Raw genomic sequence first — 19,515 nt, 5'->3', positions numbered from 1 at the left:
CACCAGGAACACAGCAATGAGCAAACAGACAAAGGTCCCCACCCTCTAAAAGAGGGGAACAGACAAAAAGAAAAACAAGATAAAGAAGTAAAATATGCTGTTAGATAGTAATAAATGCTTTGGGAAAAAATGAAGCCAGGAAGGAAAACATAAAATGCTGGATGTATGTGCATGTGTGTGAAATTTCAGATAGAGTGGACAGGAAAAGACTTTTGGTAAACGATATAAAGACTTTTGGCTAAAGACATAAAAGGGCAAGAACAAGCCATGAAGATATCTGGGCTATGGGAAGTGCAAAGGCCCTGAGATGGAAGGGTGTCTGCCTTGTTCCAGGATCTGGGGGCCAGCGGGTGGACTGAGCCAACGGAGAGTAGTCAGAGGAGGAGCCACAGCACTCTGCAGGTCTTGGGAGGACTTTCACTTTTACTTTGAGCAAGGTGAAACCCATGGGGAGTGTTCTGAGGAGTGGCACGGGTTGATTCTAACAGGGCCTACCAGCATCTGCGTGAAAGTGGACCTTAGTGACCAAAAGGGGAAACAAAGAGCGTAGTCAGGAGGCTGGAGGATGGTTCTGGAGGAAAAAGGATGGAGGTGGATTGGGATGGTGGGTGGAGGTGAGAGGTGACAGATTCTGGATCTATTCTGCAAGCGGATCCATAGGATCTGCCAATCCACGGGATGAGGGGCGGGAGAAAAGTTCAAGGGTGGGAAGACAGGAGGATGAGAAGAGCTTCCAGCCTGTGTCCTGCGAAAGCAAACTTCATTTAGTGGCCCAATTAAAAGGTGGAGAGTTAACCGCCGAGAGGCAGCGTCCGGCTGGCTAAGGGTGGGTTCCTTTTGCCCGACCTGCATTTAAATCCGGCTGCGTGGCCTCGGGCAGGTCAGAAACAGAGCCTCGGATTCTTCTGCCAAAGGAGTAGGGATCAGCATGCCCACCAGTGCTGGGGCTGCTGGACTGAGCAAGGGCGGTCTCCGCGCCGCGCCCCGCCCTCCCGGCCCAGTCCCCGCCCCGTGGCCCCGCCCCTCCCACAGCGCTGCTGGCTGGAACCAGCGGGTGAGTGAGGGTCACAGAATCCGGGTCTGGCCCGGGGCGGCGTGGGAACGCCCCGGACGGCGGGACAAGAGCGCCCTGGATTCCCGTGACCCGAGGCGGGGGCCGCCGCCGGGTGGTCGGGCGGGGGTGGCGGGGAGACCCGGATCCGGCGACAATCTTCAGCCCCACTTCCGGAGCCGCCACTTTCACTTTCTCTTCCGCTAAAGCTGCTGCGCTCCTTCTCATGACTGACAGGGGCCGCCGCGGGCGGGAGGGAGTTGGGCTGAAATCCCGCACCCCTGAGGGCGCTCCCGCTCCCAGCAGGGAGAAGGGCTCCGGCCCAGCGCCCTGGCTGTGCGGCGCCCCTCCTCCCCTTCCCCGCAGCCAGGCCTGTCCAGTTTCCTCTGTCGCCCAGAGCCGGCTTGTCTAGGCGCTCTCTCTCACCTCCCACCCGTTCCCCCTCGCAGGCCCCATCCCCGGTCCTCGGGTAATGTGATGCTACCCGATTGCCACCCGGGACCCTGAGGCACCGAGAAGGCTCGGGCCGCGCCAGAGGCCACCGGCTGGGGCTGAGTTTCTCGTGGTCTGCCCCTCCTCTAGCAGGTGACCGGGAGATAGCATTTCCCCGGAGCTGCAGCCCGCCCCCTCCGCGGGGGGATGGGCACAACCACGCCAGATGGACGAGAAGATCAAGAAAGGTGGGCACAGCCTGGGGGCGGCTGAGAAGCTTCGGGTGGGAGGTGGGCCTTGCCAGAACGCGGCCTCTCCTCCCAGAAGGGCCTGGGAGAGGGGTATTAACCTGTCCTCCTGCCCACTTGCCCCTCAGATTCCTCCCTTGCAGGCCGGTTGCTTCCAAGGGCATCTTGTCATTCTTTTATTTGATGCCCCTAAGGCCTCCCATAGGCCAGCTCTGCTGAGAAGAGGGTGTGGAGCTCCCAGAGGGCAAGAGACCACCCACGCTAGTGGGGGACCAGACCTCAATTGACCTGAATACCAGGGTCTTTGCCTTCCACCTCGTGCCTTCCACTCGGGTTGGAGAATTTAAGTTAGGTCATGTCACCAACCTGCTCACATACCCCTGTGTTTGTTCCTAGAACAGAAGCCTAGAGCAGTTGGGTAGCTCACATGCTTTCTGACTTTGCTCACTTCTGCTTTTGCTCATCTCTGCCTTCCCCCATCTGGCCCCTTGCTCATTCTGCTGGGGCTTCATCAGCTTCTCTGTTCTAATCCGACCATTTCTAGACCAAGGTCTTTCATTTTCTCTCCACTTGGAACACTTTTCCCCAACCAGGTCTTGACATTATCCAACATCTCCTGCTTCAGGTCTCAGCTTCAGTGTCACCTCCTCTTCTCTTTCCTGATCTCCTTATCCTGTTCATTTCCTTGCCAGCATGGATCACAGTCTGAATCTTTTTCTTTTGTTAAACTTATTAGTTTTCTTACTGGGCTGGGAAGTCCATGAGAAGAGGGCCCCTGTTTATCTTATTCCCTGCTGAAGCCCAGTTTCTGTGAGAGTGATTGGCACACAGTATGAGCTCAATCCTAAAGGAAGTCGACCCTGAATATTCATTGGAAGGACTGATGCTGAAGCTCCAATACTGTGGTCACCTGATGCAAAGAACCAATTCATTGGAAAAGACCCTGATGCTAAGGAGAGATTGAGGGCAGAAGGAGAAGGGGGCAACAGAGGATGAGATTGTTGGATGGTATCAATGGATATGAGTTTGAGCAAACTCCGGGAGATAGGCAAGGACAGGGGAGCCTGGTGTGCTGCAGTCCTTGGGGGTCACAAAGAGCTGGATACAGCTTAGTGACTAAATAGCAAGAGCTCACTAAATGTTTGTTGGATAAACAAGTGCAAGTATGGGGGACCTGGGAGTATGAAGGGGCAACAGAACCAAATGAGCAGGGGTGGGGAGTGTGAGACAAGGCCTCTCAGAGAAAAGGGACTTTTAAGCTGGATGCTGAAGGATGTGTAGGAGTTTACCAAGAAGACAGAGAGGAAGCAGCATATATAAAGAATCACCTCCTTCCTCACCCTCCTTCCCCACAAAGAAGAATAAACCCTGTGCTAACCTGCTTGCACTGTGGATTTCAGCTGAGGAGGTGGCCCAGAGACTCACACGAGCAGTGGCTGGTGGGGATGAACAGGTGGCTATGCAGTGTGCTATCTGGCTGGCAGAGCAGCGGGTGCCCCTGAATGTGCAACTGAAGCCTGAGGTCTCTCCGACACAGGATATCAGGTGAGGAGTGCATGGCTGACCAGGAAGCCCAGGGTTCAGAGCTTCCTGAACCCCAGTGGGCTGCAATATAGTGTTGGCCTGTAGAACAGTTAGAGCTTCCCTGCCGGCTCAGTCCGTAAAGAATCCGCCTGCAATGCGGGAGACCTGGGTTCGATCCCTGGGTTGGGAGGATCCCCTGGAGGAGGGCATGGCAACCCACTCCAGTATTCTTGCCTGGAGAGTCCCCGTGGACAGAGGAACCTGGCGGGCTGCAGTCCATGGGGTCACAAAGAGTCAGACATGACTGAGCAACTGAGCACATAGAACAGTTAAGTTATTCTTAATGGCAGCTTCTGGTGTCAAGAGCCCCAGCTTCAAACCCCAGCTCTGTCACAAATCAACTCTGCGATCTAAGGCAGATCATTTCACCTCTCAGAGTTTTTTTTTTTTTTAATTTAAAAAATGGAGCAGTAATAGTAGAACTGTTAATAGGGTTGTTAGGAGGTGTATTAGAATGATAGGTCTCATAGAACAGAAAAAAACATATTAACAGTGACATAAACAAGTTTGATGGTAGGCACTCCAGATGTGGAAGCTCTGCTCTCTCTAGTTCTCAGAGCTCCTGCTTCTTTTGTCTTCTTCTTAGGCCATTCATGACCTCCTTTCTCCGGTTCACCTTATGATCCAAAATGGTTCTTCCCGTTCCAGCCATTACATCATCACTCTTGTCAGTAGGAAGGAAGAAGGGCACACCCTCCCACTCTCCTCTTAAGAACACAGCTCACAAAGTTGCACACACTTCTTCCACTTAACTCCTGTGGCCAGAAATTTTTTGCACAGCCACACTCACCTTGAAGGAAGGCTGTCTGCCCCAGGAGACTTAAACTTGATGCTGAAATGCTCAGCACAGTGCCTGGCACATATTAAACACTCAAATGTTTTTTTCCTGCTGTGTAGTAAGACACTTTTACAGTTTCTAATTTTCACTATTGGATCCCATTTGATTTTTTATTGAGATATAATTGACAGACCCTATTCAGCAATTTAAAGTGAATAGTTCGAGGCTTTTAGTATGTTCACAGTTGTGTAACCATCACCATAACCAATTACAGAACATTTTCATCGTCCCATTGGGAAACCACATATCCATTAATAGACACTCCCTATCTCCCGACTTTTCTTTCCTCAACCCCTCAACCTTAGGCAACAACTAATTTACTTTCTATCTCCAGAAACTTGCCTACTCTGGGAATTTCATATGAATGAAATGGAATTATACACTATGTGGCCTTTTGTATCTGGGCTTCTTTCACTTAGCATCATGTTTTCTAGATTCATCCATGTTGTAGCATGTATCAAAACTTCATTCCTTTTTATGACTGAATAATAATCTATTGTCTGGGTATACTGTATTTTCTTTATTAATCAGTAGATGGACATTTGGGTTGTTTCCACTTTTTTGGCTAACGTGCACAATGCTGCTGTGAACATTTGTGTCCAAGTTTTTATATGGACATATTTTTTTCCCCAGTTTTATTGAGATATCATTGACGTACAAAACAGAGTTAGTTTAAGGTATTGTGACTTACAATAAGAAATGTATATTCTTCCTGTTCTTGGCACTGAGCTCCTAAAACCGTTGGTATTTCTTAAGTGATGAGAATGACGAAGGTGCATTTTGTTATGTTAGTGAGGTGACTCTTGGACTGCCCCTAAATTGCTTAAGGATGGAGGCTGGTCATAAGAGGAGCCAGCCCTGTGGTTAGAGAATTGGAATTTTCAGTCTCATCATCCTGATCTCCAGGGAGGGGAAGAGGGCTGAAGGTTGAATCATCAGTAGCCCATGGATTAATCAGTCATACCTATGTAATAAAGCCTCCATAAACACTCAAAAAGACAGGGTTTGGAATTTGGAGAGAATGATGCCCCTTCTCACATACCTTGCTCCATACATCTCTTCCATTTGGCTATTATACCCTTTCGTAATATAGTAAGTAAATATTTCTCTGAGTTCTGTGAGCTGTTCTAGCAAAATAATCAACCCATGGAGGAAGTTGTTGGAATCCCTAATCTATATCCAGTCAGTCAAAGAACCAATGACAACTTGGGGTTTCGATTGGTGTGTGAAGTGGTGGGAGCAGCCTTGTAGGAATGAGCCCACAACCTGTGAAAGCTGACACAGTCTCTGGGTAGAGAGGGCTAGAATCCAGTTGAATTGTAGGATGCCCTGCTGGTGTCTGAAAATTGCTTGGTATTGTGTGGGAAGCCTTCCCTCTCTTTCCCCTTCCACATGTTGGAAATTGAACCTTAGAACCATTTTAGGTGTATGACATATGGTTTAATATATATATATATATGTTGCACAATGATTACCACAGTAAGTTTAGTTAACATCCATTGCCTGACATAGTAACAAATTACTTTTTCTTGTGACAACTTTTAAGGTTTACTCTCTGAGCAGTTCTCAAATATATGATATTGTTAACTATAGTCACCATGCTGTACATCTCTGCTTTAGAACTTACTTATCTTAAAACAGGAAGTTTGTAGCTTTTGACCACCTTCACCCCTGCAACACCCCAATCAGTCTGTTCTGTTTCTCTGACATTGATTTTTTAAAACTCCATATATAAGTGGTATAATACAGAATTTGTCTTTCTCTGTCTGATTTATTTCACTTAGCACAATGTCCATGTTGTTGCAAATGGCAGAATTTCCTTCATTTTATGGCTGAATAATATTTCATTGTGTATATATATATGGAAATAACTGAAGTAACCATGAATAATAAAGAAACTGTGGTGTGTATATATACAGTGGACACCTATTTTCATTTCCCATTCTATGGATTGTCTTTTCACTGTATTGATAGTGTCCTTTGAAGCACACGTTTTCAATTTTGATGAAATACTGTTTATTTGTTTTCTCTTGTTGTTTGTGCTTTTGATGTCATCTAAGATACCTTTGCCTCATCCACAGTCATAAAGGTCTACCCTTATTTTTGTTTTTAAAGAGTTTTATAGTTTTAGCTCTTACCTTTACATCTTTGATCCCTGTTGAGTTAATTTTTGTTACACTGAGAGGCAGAGATCCAACTTCATTCTTTTGCTTGTGAATATCTAGTTGTCATAGCACTATTTGTTAAAAAGACTGTTTTGTCCCTGTTTAATATCTTGGCACCTTTGTTGAAAGTTATTTGACCGTAAGTCTGAAGTTTATTTCTGAAACCTAATTTCTAGTCTGTTGCTCTGTATGTCTGTCCTTATTCCAGTAAGACAGTTTTTATTATTATAGCTTTGTAGTAAGTTTTTAAAACAGAAGCATAAGTACTCCAACTTTGTTCTTCTCTTTCAAGATTTTTTTTTGGCTATTCTGGGTCCCTTGAATTTCCATATGAATCTTAGGGTTAGCGTGCTAATTCCTGCAAAAAACAGTGAGCTGGAATTTTGACAGGGATTGCATTGCATCTGTTGATCAATTGGCCATTTGATTTCAAATAAAATACTTGTATATCCATTTCTTGATATATGCACTTAAGATGGTATCTGTGTACACTCCTTGTTATGAAAAATGAGGAATTTAACATGCTCATCTCACTGTTCCCTTTTCCTAACTTCCTGGGTTTTGTTAGTACTGCAGTAGAAGTGCTCCCAGTTGACCTCCACTTGATTCCCCCAATTAAATGGCACTGTAGCTGCTGCTGTAAAACATACCGCCGCACACCGCTTGTTTATATCAGTTGTACTTGTTTCCATGGCATAATTTTTGCCCCCCATGGCATAATTTAATAGCTGTTGTATCAATCAATAAAACACGAGTGCTAAAAGAGAATTTTGTATATGAAAACTTAAGTTGATTGCCTTAGAAAGACAAAATAGAGATGCGGTACCCCAAAAAAAAAAAAAAAGGCTGTTCATTTTAGGGTGAGTGAATTGTAAAAAAAAAAAAAAAAAGAAAGTGGTAAAAATCCAAAAGGGCTCTCTGTACTCAGATGCTTTGAGAGTCTTAAGTTCTTGCTCCACTTTAAAGAAGCTGATACTAGAGATCAGAAACCATGTATAATGGGTATAGTTCATACAAAAAGAAAAAAAAAAAGTCACGGGAAACTCCAGTAGCAGATTTGTACTAAATAAAAAACAAAACCAGTGGCCTTTTTACCTAGCGATTGGCCATTGAATGTGCATTTGTATCCTTTAAGGTAAAATTAAGTGTTAAAGTCTGCAACTATGTCTGCATTTCTCTGCTGTAATGAATTTTCTGACTAACTAATCACTACTGATCTGGTGACAGCAGAAATGAGGGCTCCAACGGTACTTCTCTATTATTGGTGTTAAGGTTATAGATTTTATTTTATTTTTTAAATTGTATTTATTTATTGGGTCTTAGTTGTGACACATAGGATCTTTGGTCTTCACTGTGGCATGCAGAATTTTTTTTTAGTTATGGCATGTGAACTCTTAGTTGTGGCATGTGGGATCTAGTTCCCTGACCAGGGATCGAACCCGGGCCCTCTGCACTGGGAGCTCGGAGCCTTAGCCACTGGACAACCAGGGAAGTCTTGGTTATAGTTTTTAGATTTTGTTTTCTGAGTAAAATTAAGGCTTCTATGCTTTGCCTCTAGGTTGATACTAAAAATGTAAACCCAGTAAAATAGCATTTATAGTATTTTGATTATGGAAATATTACTCAGTGTAAAATAAGTAGTGCAATTGACACTGTATCTTTCATGTTTCAAAACCCTGTTGCTTGAAGAAGAATGTCTTGAAGGTTAAGATCTTTAAATTTCCTTTCCTTCTTTAAATTCCCTTTTAGTTTTCTATTCTGCATCAGACTCAGCTATTCTTGTTTCTTGTATTTCAAAAACTTTTCATATGGAGAAGTGGATGGTAAACTTTTGTTGTCTTTACGTGTCTAAAACTTGCTCCTTTCATTGATGGTTGGCTAGATGTTGAAAATCTTTATCCTGAGAAATTTTGAAGGTATTTTCTGGAGTATTTTAAAGCAAGTCTCAGTTGTTAGCTCATTCATAAGTCTTTAAAACTAATGACTTAAAAAATAACCTCAATACCATTATTACACCTAAAACATTAACAACTCCTTAAAATCCTCTAATACTCTATTTGTATTAAACTTGCCTTGATTATCTCATTAGTATTTTTTTATAGTTGGTTTGCTCTAATCAGGAGCCAAATGAGAATTGACACATAGCATTTCTTAATGTTGTCTAAGTCTTTTATTCACTTTCTCTATTTTTAGTGACATTAATTTTTTAGAAATCTGGCTTTTGATCTCCAGAATTCTCCCACATTCTGAGTTTACGAATTGTCTCCTTGGAGTGTCATTTGGTATCTCTCATTTTCCTTGTGAACCTGTAGATGGATCTGAAGGTCAGATGAGTCAGGAGTTACTGTTAGATTCCCAGCAACTCTTCTTCATTTTCTGATTGTTTCCTGCTGTTCTTGCTTTAAGGATACAGCGTTTTCCCAAGTTGCTCTGGAGGTTCTAAGTGGGCTTTTTTCTGTGTCCTGAAATCAGTTCTGTTTTTTCGTCTCAGCCCTCCATTTTCATGCCATTGGTCTTCCCAAAAAGTTTTCGCATCTTTGAGAAGGTTGGTGTTTAAAACCACTTTCTCTGAAATACTCCTGTTTGGATTTAAATCCTGCCTCTAACAGTTATTGTTTACTCAGCAGAGTCACTATAACCTCTCTGTGCTTCCTGTTTTTATCTGTAAAATAGGGGAGACAACAGTACGTGTCTCATGGGTTCATTGAGAGAATTGAGTTGATACATGTTAAGTGCTTTAAAGAGTCTTAGCATACAGTTAATAATAGCTGCTGTGGTTTGGTTAAGGAGCCAATAATAGCCAGTAATACAAGAGACTGAAGGGGCCAGCGCATTAAGGCCCTTGAAGCCACGGGAGTTTGGATTTTATTCTGAGAGCCGTGTGGAGCCATTGCAGGGCCTAAGCAGCGAGTTCTGATCCAGGAGGAAGCACAGGGGAGCGGGAATCCAGGAGCTAGCTGGTGGCTGAGGTTGGACCTTTGTCCAGAGCCCTTGCCCTCCCCGCAGGCTGTGGGTGAGCGTGGAGGATGCACAGATGCACACAGTCACTATCTGGCTCACGGTGCGGCCTGACATGACGGTGGGCTCCCTCAAGGACATGGTGAGTGAGGGGGTGAAAGGGAGGGTGGAGGGTCCCCTTTTGCCCCCACCTGTCTCTGCTCTGCTCCTCCCTCCCTACGCTTCCTGTCCATCCTCCCTGACAGGTGTTCCTAGACTATGGCTTCCCGCCAACCCTGCAGCAGTGGGTGTTTGGGCAGCGGTTGGCCCGGGACCAGGAGACTCTGCACTCCCATGGCGTGAGGCGGAATGGGGACAGCGCCTACCTCTACCTGCTGTCCGCCTGCAACACCTCGCTCAACCCTCAGGAGCTGCAGCGGGAGAGGCAGTTGCGGATGCTGGAAGGTAAGGCTCTGCTCCCTGGTGATGTGGACTCACCTGTGGGCGGAGGGCGGGAGGGAGCGAAGTGTAGAGCCCAGGGGCTTTCCATCAGGGACTTGACTGGAGGACCTTATCCATAGTGGGGAAGAGAGGACAAAGGACACCCCAGGAGGGAGCCATCTGGGGAACCCTTTAGAGAACAGCCAGTCTTGGGGAGAAGGGCTGAGTTCAGTCCCCGCCCTGGCATTTATCAACTCCTTGACCTAGGCAAGTTCCTTCCTATCTCTCCTTCTCAGTTGTCTAAATCGGTAAATTGGATGTAATAGCTAGTTTTTAAATTTTTTACTTCTTATTTTGAAATATTTCAGACCTACAGAAAAGTTGCAAAATTGTACAAAGAATTGTATAAGGAATTCCCATGTACCTTTCATGTGGATTCCCCAGATACTAATATTTTGACTGTATTTGGTTTATCGTTGTCTCCAGGTACAATTATTTATTTATGCATAAATAATTTTTGGAACTGTTCTGAGAGTAGGTTGCAGATACGATGTCCCTTTTCCCTAAATACTTCAGTTTGCATTTCCTTTATAAAAATTAAAAAGGTCATTTTCTTACATTTATTGTACAGTTAGCAAATTTAGGAAATTAACTTTGATATAGTAACACTATCTAATGTGCAGATCTTGCTCACATTTTACCAGTTATCTCACTCATGTCCTTTATAGTGAAAGACCTGGCTCTTGGCCTCGGTGTTTCTCAGTCTTTTTCAGTCTTTGATCTCTGGTCTCCCCTTGACTCTCCAGGCCAGTTTTGTTTTTAGCTTTTCTGTCCTATGTGCCCTCGGGAATGGATTCAGGTTCAGTATTTTGGCGGGGCCACTACAGAAGTGTTGTTTGTCCCTCTCGGTGCGGACACTTGTGTGGACACTTAGGCACACAGGAGATCTGTTTGCAAGCAGGGGTCTTAAGCCGGGTGGATCTAGGAGCAGTGGTGGGTGGAAGGAGGGGCTGTGACCCGTGGGAGCCAGGACACTCAGCCATGGCTGGGCCCACCTGGCAAGAGGGAGCTGGAATGTCCTTGGAGCAGAGAGAGAGGATAGAAGGGGGGTTTGCTGGCTGGCTCAGGGTGTGGATGAAATTGGCTACATGGATCTGCCACCCCTTGAACCCTTCTCCCCAGATCTGGGCTTCAAGGACCTCACGCTGCAGCCACGGGGCCCCCTGGACCCAGTTCCCCCAAAGCCTGGGGCCCCTCAAGAGCCGGGGCGGGGGCCGCCTGATGCAGCGCCAGAGCCCCCGCCGGTAAGCTGCCACACGTGCGCCCTATGCCCCACCCCCCATTTAGTCTCCCTGCCCTCACTGCCCCTCTGCCCCCAGGTGGGCTGGACGTGCCCCGGCTGCACCTTCATTAACAAGCCCACTAGGCCCGGCTGCGAGATGTGCTGCCGGGCGCGGCCCGAGGCCTACCAGGTACCCGCCTCGTACCAGCCAGACGAGGAGGAGCGAGCGCGCCTGGCCGGTGAGGAGGAGGCGCTGCGCCAGTACCAGCAGGTGGGCGCCGAAGTCCCCGGAAAGACTCCTGCAGCCTGGACGGGGGAGGCGTAGGCCAGAAAGGGAGACACGTCCACATTGCTCCTGACCCCGTTGCTGCCCCCTTGTGATCACACCGATGGTGGTGACCCTGCACTTGACTGTGACCGGCCTCTCCCTGAGGTCATTCACACTATCGCTGAGACCCTGCTTCCCGGCTGTGACGCAAATCCAGGCTTATTTGTGCTCCCCCCTCCCCCATCCCCGTGAGCTGTGGCACCACCGCTGGCTTTGACTTAACTTTCCCATCGTGCACTCAAGGGTACCTGGCTCTGACCCCAGCATCCTAGCCAAGACCCAGACCACGCCCCCGTTTCATCCCGCTGTGACCTAGGTATTGCTCCATTAGCTCTGACCTCATCCTGAATCCTACTATTCCTGACCCGCACCCCCCACCCCTTCCTTTCTGGCTGTGGCCCTCCTAGACTTCCTGAGAGCCTGGACCTAGCGCATCTCTGCCCACTTGGAGGCTGACCCGCCCCTGTTCTGCCCCTCCCACTGTCGTGTTAACACGCATAGATACATAACCCTGAGTGGTTTCCCATTCTGATCCAACGTCCCCATCCCGCCCTTGGACCCATTGCTGGCCATGACCACATTGTGGTCCCATTACAATCCTGGCCCAGACCCCGGCCTCTCTCCCGCCTGGCTCTGCTCCCTCGCTTTATCACCGCCCCCATCCCCCTGCCTTTCCCCCTGAAGCTACCCCTGCCCTGCTTCTTGGCAGAGATGGGAGCCCTGCTTCCCCTGACTCCCCACTCAGGCCCCGGCCCCATCGCCCCCTGACTTGACCCTAGGTTGTAGCCTTAAGCTGCACCTGCCTGGCCTGCCTCCTGCCCCACCCCTGTGTTTGGTCGCCTCGCTCCTGGTCCCACCCTTACCATCTCCAGCGCTTGCCCACTGCCTGGGCCATGCCCAGCCCCACCCTAACCCCAGGATCCTTCCATGAGCCCCCCTTTGCCTCCCATTGGGCGGTCTGAACCATCCTGCCCCCCGCCCCAGTCCTGCCGCCCCCCCCCCCCCGACCTGGTCCTGCCCACCCCCACCCGGTCCTGCCCCCTTCCTGGTCCTGCCCGCCCCTGAGACCCTGACCCGCCCCGCGGCCCCACCCCCGTGTGCCCAGCGGAAGCAGCAGCAGCAGGAAGGCAACTACCTGAAGCACGTGCAGCTGGATCAGCGGAGCCTGGTTCTGAACACCGAGCCCGCCGAGTGCCCGGTGTGCTACAGTGTCCTGGCGCCGGGTGAGGCCGTGGTGCTGCGCGAGTGTCTGCACACCTTCTGCAGGTGCGGGCCCGGCCCCAGCGATGTAGTACCCGGGGCTGGAAGCGGGTGGGGCCCAGGACTCTTCCAGCTGTTTGGGCATCCTCACAAACTTGGGAGGTAGGCACCATGTCCCCGTCTTGCAGAGGAGGGATGTGGGGCACAGAGAGGCTGCACAGCTCAGACCTTCTGGCGCCAGAGCCCGCACCCTCCCGCCCCAGCGCCGGGCCCATGCAAGGGCAGTGAGGCCCTTGCCTGACAGCCTGGGCCAGCCCCGCCCTGCCGCTTGCTGGCGGACAGTCTGCCGTCTGAGGCTCTCCTCCTGGCCCTGGCTGTGGAGCGCATGTCCTCCTTCACAGCACACATTTGATGAGCTGCCTTGGCTGCCAGGGACTGGGCTAGGCCTGGGAATCCCTGAATGCCCACAAAAGCTCGGTTTCTGCCTGCTGAAGCTTACCTTCCCATGGGCAGGCTGATGTTAATCAGATAATCACTGATATAATTGTAAATCATGTCATAAGTTAAGTGTCAGTGGCTTCTGATAAGCAGTGGAGGCCCTGCCCTAGAAGGGGTCAGGGAAACCCCTCGGGAAGCCAGGCTTAAGCAGACCAGGGGGTCCACGGTGGGTGCATGCCTGGCCTGCCTGCAGCAGGAAGGGGTCAGCGTGTCTGGAGCAGAGGGATGGAGCGGATAGGGCATAGGGGCAGAGAGGTATTAGGGAGGGTCAGTCCCCAGGGCTTTCAGGTTTGCTCTGGGTGGGGTCGGATGGGAGGTTGTGAGGAGGGACATGGCTGATCCAGGGAGTCCAGTGAAGAGGCTTCTGCAGTTCTGCAGGTGAGGGGTGAGGCAACCTTGGCTGGAGCAATATGGATAGCAATGAGGTGGACAGACATGGTGGGTTGATGGTAGGCACCAGAAGAAAGGAAGAAATTGGGGAGGAGCCAGCCCGAGGTCAGGCCTCACCATGTGAGGGCCGGAGTCCTGGGGGGTGGGGTTCAGATGACCCCTAACCCCACCCCTCCCCCCTCCTCCCCCCTCCCCCAGGGAGTGTCTGCAGGGCACCATCCGCAACAGCCAGGAGGCTGAGGTGTCCTGCCCCTTCATCGACAACACCTACTCATGCTCGGGCAAGCTGCTGGAGAGGGAGATCCGAGCGGTAAGGCCTGGGGGAGGAAGGGGCACCCCTCTGCCCCACCCCCACCCCCCCATCTCAGGGAACTGGGCCGGGAGCTGGCCAGTGGAAACGGGTTTGAAAGTCCCAGTCTTGGGTTCCAGGCATTTATCAAGAGCCTTCTCTGTGTGGGATGCTGGCGGCCCAAGTAGTGGGCAGGATAGAAATTGGGGGAAATAGCTAGTAAGGAAACCACCCTTGTGGGAAAAAGACAGCAGAGAAGTTAACAACAGTGGGGAGAGGACTTCTGGGGCCAGACGGCCCGGGTGACCTCAAGGGCAGATACACAGCCCCTCGGTGCTTCGGTTTGCTCACCTTGAAGTGATAGCAAGAGTGTTAATGGCTCAGTCGTGTCCGACTCTTTGCGACCCTGTGGGCTGTAGCTTGCCAGGCTTCTCTGTCTATGGCATTCCTTTTGGCCATGCTTCGTGGTTCCCAACCAGGGATCAAACCCTCACCCCCTCCATTGGCAGCACAGTCTTAACCACTGGACCGCCAGGGAAGGCACTAACCTGTTCTTTGGGTGGAGTTTGTAAACGCTGCTGTGTTGGACTTCATGGGTTGGGGCTTCCTGAGGGTGGCCAGAGGGCATGCACCAAGGTTTCTGAGTCTCAGGCACCAAGTTTGTGGTCTGCTGGCAGCTCCTGAGCCCCGAGGATTACCAGCGGTTTCTGGACCTGGGCATCTCCATTGCGGAAAACCGCAGTGCCTTCAGCTACCACTGCAAGACCCCGGACTGCAAAGGATGGTGCTTCTTTGAGGATGATGTCAATGAGTTCCCCTGCCCCGTGTGCTTCCATGTCAACTGCCTGCTTTGCAAGGTGGGGACAGGGACCCACCCCGCCCAGTCACTCTGGTCCTGCCAGGAGCTCATTGCAAGTCCAAACTTGTTATGGGAATAAGAGAAGGGAGCTGGTATACCAACCTGGTTCCCATGGCTTAGAGCTGTGTGTCAGTGGCCGGGTGTGGCTTGAGTCCTGACCTGAGCCTAACCCTTAGATTGAGCCCTGACCCTGGACTGAGCTCTAAATAACCCTGGCCCAAGACTGAGCCCCAGTCCTGCCCTCTGACTAATCCTGAGCCTAAGTCACAGACCAACCCCAGCCTTGGCCTCAGACTGTCAGCCTCTGTCCTGAATGAGCCCTGACCCCAAACCCAGACTGAGCCCTACCTGACCGTCACTTCAGGCCATCCCTGTCGTCATTCTCTCAACTGATGACCACTGTAGAGACTGGTCTTGAGGGAATAGACAGGGCCGAGCCTGGTCACAGCCCTGTAAGCTCACTCTCAGAGCATTACACCAGCAACCAGGGCAGAACTCAGCTGGGGACAAGGGGCTGTGCCCTGGGGGAGAGGTGCTTTAAGGGTTTCTGTACCTATCAGGACTTAAATAGGTATATATGATTATTATCATATGTGATGACCCTGGCTTCACCACCCTGGCCTCAGTGTCCTCTTCTGTAAAATGGGTATGTAGTTTACAAAGAAAGGCTCTGTCACTGACACCATCTAGGCATTACGTGCTTGTGTGGATGCCTGCTCTGGCCCTAACTCTCTGGGAACTTTCTCACCTCGAGCGCCTCATCTGCTCCAGGCTGTCCATGAGCAGATGAACTGCAAGGAGTACCAAGATGACCTGGCCCTGCGAGCTCAGAACGATATGGCTGCCCGGCAGACGACGGAGATGCTGAGAGTGAGGCTGGGTCAGGGCTGAGGGCCGAGGATCTGAGTTTTGGGGAGCGAGGGGGGCTTCTTAGCCAGGGCTGTGGTTCATGCAGCCCTGGAGGCTCTGAGCTCCTGCTGACATTTCCCCCACCCAGAGACAGGACTCAGGACACGTGGTCAGGTGGCGGGCAGCAGGGAGTGTCAGGGTGAAGGGAGGAGGCTGCAGACACAGGAGAGGAGGCTGCATGCAGCTGGGCCTGGGTAGAGCAGCATGGGAGAGTGAATCAGACTCCAGAGGGTGGCCGGTTTCTCCCTGCAGTGGGGCGGGGGCCAGGGAGCGGGCTGGGTCTGAGGTCAGCACCTTCTCTGCTCCAGACCATGCTGCAGCAGGGTGAAGCCATGCACTGCCCACAGTGCCAGATCGTGGTGCAGAAGAAGGACGGCTGCGACTGGATCCGGTGCACTGTCTGCCACACCGAGATCTGCTGGGTCACCAAGGGCCCCCGCTGGGGCCCCGGGGTGAGTGCCCTGAGGGCTCAGGAGTACTGGGGGAGGGTGCCCGAGAAGTCAGCCCACGGGCCAAGTCTAACCCCAGCGCCTGCATTTGTGAAGTTCATGAACTAAGCTTTTTGCATTTTTTAAAAATGCAAATCAGTGCAATGCATATCAATACCTATGGCTGATTCATGTTGATGTTTGGCAGAGACCAACACAATACTATAAAGCAATTATCTTTCAATTAAAAATAAATTTTTAAAAAAGAAAAAGAGGGAGGCTTGAAGCTAGAAAGCCTGGGTTCTAACTTTTCCGCAAACTAATTGTGTGTCTATTTTTGATTAAATGAGAATAATAAAAGAGAAATACAATTTAAAAAATGGTTGAACGTATTAAAAGGAGCATATTTTATGACATGTAAAAATTATATGAAACCCAAATTTTAGTGTCCATAAGTAAAGTTTTGTGGGAGCCCCGCACATTCGTTGGCATACTGTCTGTGGCTGTTTTTGCACTGCAAGGACAGAGCCCATCTGGCTGGCAAAGCCTCAGGTAACTGTCTGTCTGACCTTTTACAGAAATGTTTGCCCACCCCTGCCCTAGAGGGTGCATGTGGGAATCTGAAGTGGAGGAGTGGGTCCCTGGCTCTGGCACACACTGACTGTGTGGTTATGCTGTTACTCCCTTATCTGAGCCTCAGTTTCTCCTTCTGTAAAATGGGGATGATAGCAGAATCCATCTCAGGCTTCTTGTCAGAATCAAATGGAAAACATGCGGGAGCAGTGGTATCTGTCATTGTGAGGAGTGTTCCTGGAGTTGGGCTGGTGTTGTTCATGTCCAGGCAGACAGTAGACAGGTGGAGGTGGAAGGAGCACTCCCTCCTGCCGCCAGCGCGCTGACCCCCTCCAAATATGCAACAATTCATCAGGTCCTTTGCGGCTCTGGGTCTCGGGTTGGGTAGATAGAGACCACATAATTGAAGGTGCTGCGAGAGACCAGAAAGGCCTTGAGAGCTGCCTCCATCTGGTAGCTGAGGCTGAGGATCATTCTTAGCAGCAGAATGTGTCCCAGCCAAGGCCCAGGTGGGCGAGCGTGCTTCGTGGGTGCGATGGGGTGCCTGGGGTGGGGGAGGGCACTGCTCTCTTCTCTGCCCTGACCTCTTCTCTCCGCCGTCATCCCCTAGGGCCCAGGAGACACCAGCGGGGGCTGCCGCTGCCGCGTGAATGGGATTCCATGCCATCCCAGCTGTCAGAATTGCCACTAAGCTGAGGATGGCCTGGTCCCCCTGCTGACCCAGCCCCACACCTACAAGCTTCTGTGGGACAGACCTGGTGCTTTGGCTCTGATTTCTGGCCGGGAAGATGCCTTTGTGCTTGGTTGAGACAGGGGCCCTGAAGTGGCCAAGGCCCCTGAGCTGCGTGGATGGCCTTGTTTGCTGTGGGCATTGCAAGGGCCCTGCCTGAGCTGGCCGTTGTCCATGGCTGCATCTGCCCCAGTGCCTTTGTCCTTCCCCTGGGGCTTACCAGCCAGACCTTTCATCTCTCTGCGGCTCCCATCTGTCTGACCCAGCCTTAAACACAGCCCCAGCCAGAGGCCTTGCTGAATGGAGTCTGAGAGCCCCGGATGAGTCCATACATCCCTCGTCCACCACGCTCATCTGCTGAGCACTCAGCCTGCGGCCTCCCCCGTTGGCTTTCTTGGGGTGACTTTTCTCTGGCTTTGCTGTTGGAGGCCTGGGGGCCTCTTAGAATTGCTGCTAATTCTGCTTAGAGCCAGGAGGGAGACCTAGCATCCTGAAGACAGCCCAGCCAGTTCAGCTTCTGTACTTCCTCTTCGCTGCCTGTGTACACTGATTAAAATGGTTTCCCGGGAAGGCCTGAGTGTGATGTCATGAGAGAGAGCGGAGGGGTCCTGGGCTGGGACTCAGCACAGAGTCAGGCAGGGCCCCAGGCTCTCTGGGAATTGCAGTCAAAAGTTGATGCGTTGGCCCTGTCAGTGTAGAATGAGGGTGCGAACAGAGCACAGGGATCCTTGCTCCGGACTTGGCCCCCCTGCACCCACTTGAGGGTGGCATGCTCTGGGTCAACCTTGACCTGGACAGGTGGCTTGCACTGTGTTGAGAGTCTGCCAACTGGTGTCTGCAGGTGTGTGTGGGCTTCAGGCAGGGAGGGAGGGGCTGAGGCAGCAGCTGTAGGCTGGCAGGAAATTCTTGCTGTGAATTTCTAGCCTCTCAGTGGGCATCCACTGTCAGGGAACAGAGATATTTCAGGAAGAGGTGAACGTGCCGCTGCTGTGGGGTGATGCTGTGAGCATTTTTAACATCTGAGATAAGATGGCACATTGGTCCAGTGCTCTTTACTAGACCTATTCTGTGCTGGTCAGATGAATAAAATATGGTTCTGGGTGTTCATTCTGTAAGTTTTTACCTCCTACTCGGACCCCTCCTACTCCCCCCTGCCCCCAGTGAAGGCCAGCACACTGTCTGAACTGGGATGTGGAGCATGATTACAACAGGTGGAGGGCATCTTTGTGGCTCACAGTCCAGACTGCAGGAGTTTTGAAAGTGTTAGTCACTCAGTCGTGTCCAACTCTGCAACCCCATGGACTGTAGCCCTCTCTGTCCTCTGTCCAAGGGATTCTCCAGGCAGGAATACTGGAGTGGGTTGTCATTTCCTCCTCCAGGGGATCTTCCCAACCCAGGGTTCAAACCCGGGTCTCCCACATTATAGGCGTATTTACTGTCTGAGCCACCAGGAGTTGGGGGATGTCATTTGGAGGGAGAGGGAGGGGAAGGCTTATTCTAGACCCTAGAAAGGAATTGCCATTCTGTTCCTGGGTGCCAAGGTTCGAGAGAGTTGACCCCAGGCTCTGCGAGCAGAGAGGTGAGAGAATGTGAGCGCTTTCCTGCTCTGCATCGGCTCATGAAGCTTTCCCTCACTGAGAGTCAGAAGGAGTCAGGTAGAGCCACTGACCAGAGGAAACAGCAAGCTGAGCTGAGCTGGGCCCCAGGAGAGCACGGGACCCACCCAGACCAGGACCAAGTGCTTGCTCTCACCAGCTCCTCCAGCCTCCCTCTCCTGCCAGGGCCTGTCTTGGCCTTGGTGAACCGTAGAGGCCTGTTGTGGAGCAAAGTAGACCACTCTCGGTGCACAGGTACGAACTACTAAGCCCCAGGCTATAACCGGTCTACCTAGTCTTGTTTTATAAACTTGAATTGGTTGCTAGTATTTTTAAATTGAAGATGCTACATTAAAATCTAGATACCCAACTTCTCTTGAAAAACACTGAAGCTCGGTAATCTGGGTCCTCATTTCCACGTGGCAGGTCCAGATCACATGATGTTCCTGATCCAGCTCACTGCAGTCCTTCACTCCTAACGCTTGTCACACTACACTTCCCAGTGTCCTTGCACCATTCTTTTGAGACTGAGTACTAAGAAATGTTAATGAAACGTTTCTTTACCCATGGCTGTATCAAAAAAGAGAGGTCAAGAAGGAACTGGGAACTGCATGGGCCACATTCTTCACTTGGCCCACTCCATCTGCACCAAGGCAGGCAGTGGGTTTATGTCTGCTGCAGCCAAATGGGGGGCTCAGGAGGGCAAATGGGAGGCTGCAGGGCTGTCCCAGGGTTCTA

General features: G+C 50.7%; 1 protein-coding gene across 4 annotated transcripts; it reads left to right on the top strand.

The window, feature by feature from the left end:
• The first annotated feature begins 999 nt into the window (after window positions 1-999).
• RBCK1 (RANBP2-type and C3HC4-type zinc finger containing 1) lies at window positions 1,000-17,752 on the top strand. Of its 4 annotated transcripts, none has more exons than XM_043883088.1 (13): window positions 1,000-1,054; window positions 1,634-1,731; window positions 3,132-3,276; window positions 9,325-9,418; window positions 9,522-9,720; window positions 10,879-11,000; window positions 11,076-11,249; window positions 12,412-12,572; window positions 13,593-13,704; window positions 14,361-14,540; window positions 15,233-15,412; window positions 15,760-15,903; window positions 17,063-17,752. In XM_043883088.1, exons 2-13 carry the CDS (start codon window positions 1,710-1,712, stop codon window positions 17,141-17,143), a joined length of 1,614 nt encoding a protein of 537 aa, XP_043739023.1. In that variant the 5' UTR covers window positions 1,000-1,054; window positions 1,634-1,709; the 3' UTR covers window positions 17,144-17,752. The 4 variants fall into 4 exon arrangements, 3 of the variants coding, with proteins under 3 accessions (XP_043739023.1, XP_043739022.1, XP_043739024.1); XR_006336916.1 differs by lacking the exon at window positions 1,000-1,054 and adding an exon at window positions 16,326-16,431 and having other exon boundaries at window positions 1,096-1,731; window positions 17,063-17,195; XM_043883087.1 differs by lacking the exon at window positions 1,000-1,054 and having other exon boundaries at window positions 1,098-1,731.
• The last annotated feature ends 1,763 nt before the right edge of the window (window positions 17,753-19,515 follow it).

This window comes from Cervus elaphus, chromosome 23, assembly GCF_910594005.1.
Source record: "Cervus elaphus chromosome 23, mCerEla1.1, whole genome shotgun sequence".
NCBI classification, from domain to species: Eukaryota; Metazoa; Chordata; class Mammalia; order Artiodactyla; family Cervidae; genus Cervus; species Cervus elaphus.
Note: the sequence above shows the minus strand (reverse complement) of the source record. Positions and strands in the feature narration are given on the sequence as shown.

What these genes read in the sequence shown, in the direction of transcription:
- RBCK1 (XM_043883088.1), top strand. Translation starts at nt 1,710, where the DNA reads ATGGACGAGAAGATCAAGAAAG. An exon ending in TGGGCTCCCTCAAGGACATG is followed by an intron (nt 9,419 to 9,521) that starts GTGAGTGAGGGG and finishes CCTCCCTGACAG; the next exon opens with GTGTTCCTAGACTATGGCTT. An exon ending in AGACGACGGAGATGCTGAGA is followed by an intron (nt 15,413 to 15,759) that starts GTGAGGCTGGGT and finishes TCTCTGCTCCAG; the next exon opens with ACCATGCTGCAGCAGGGTGA.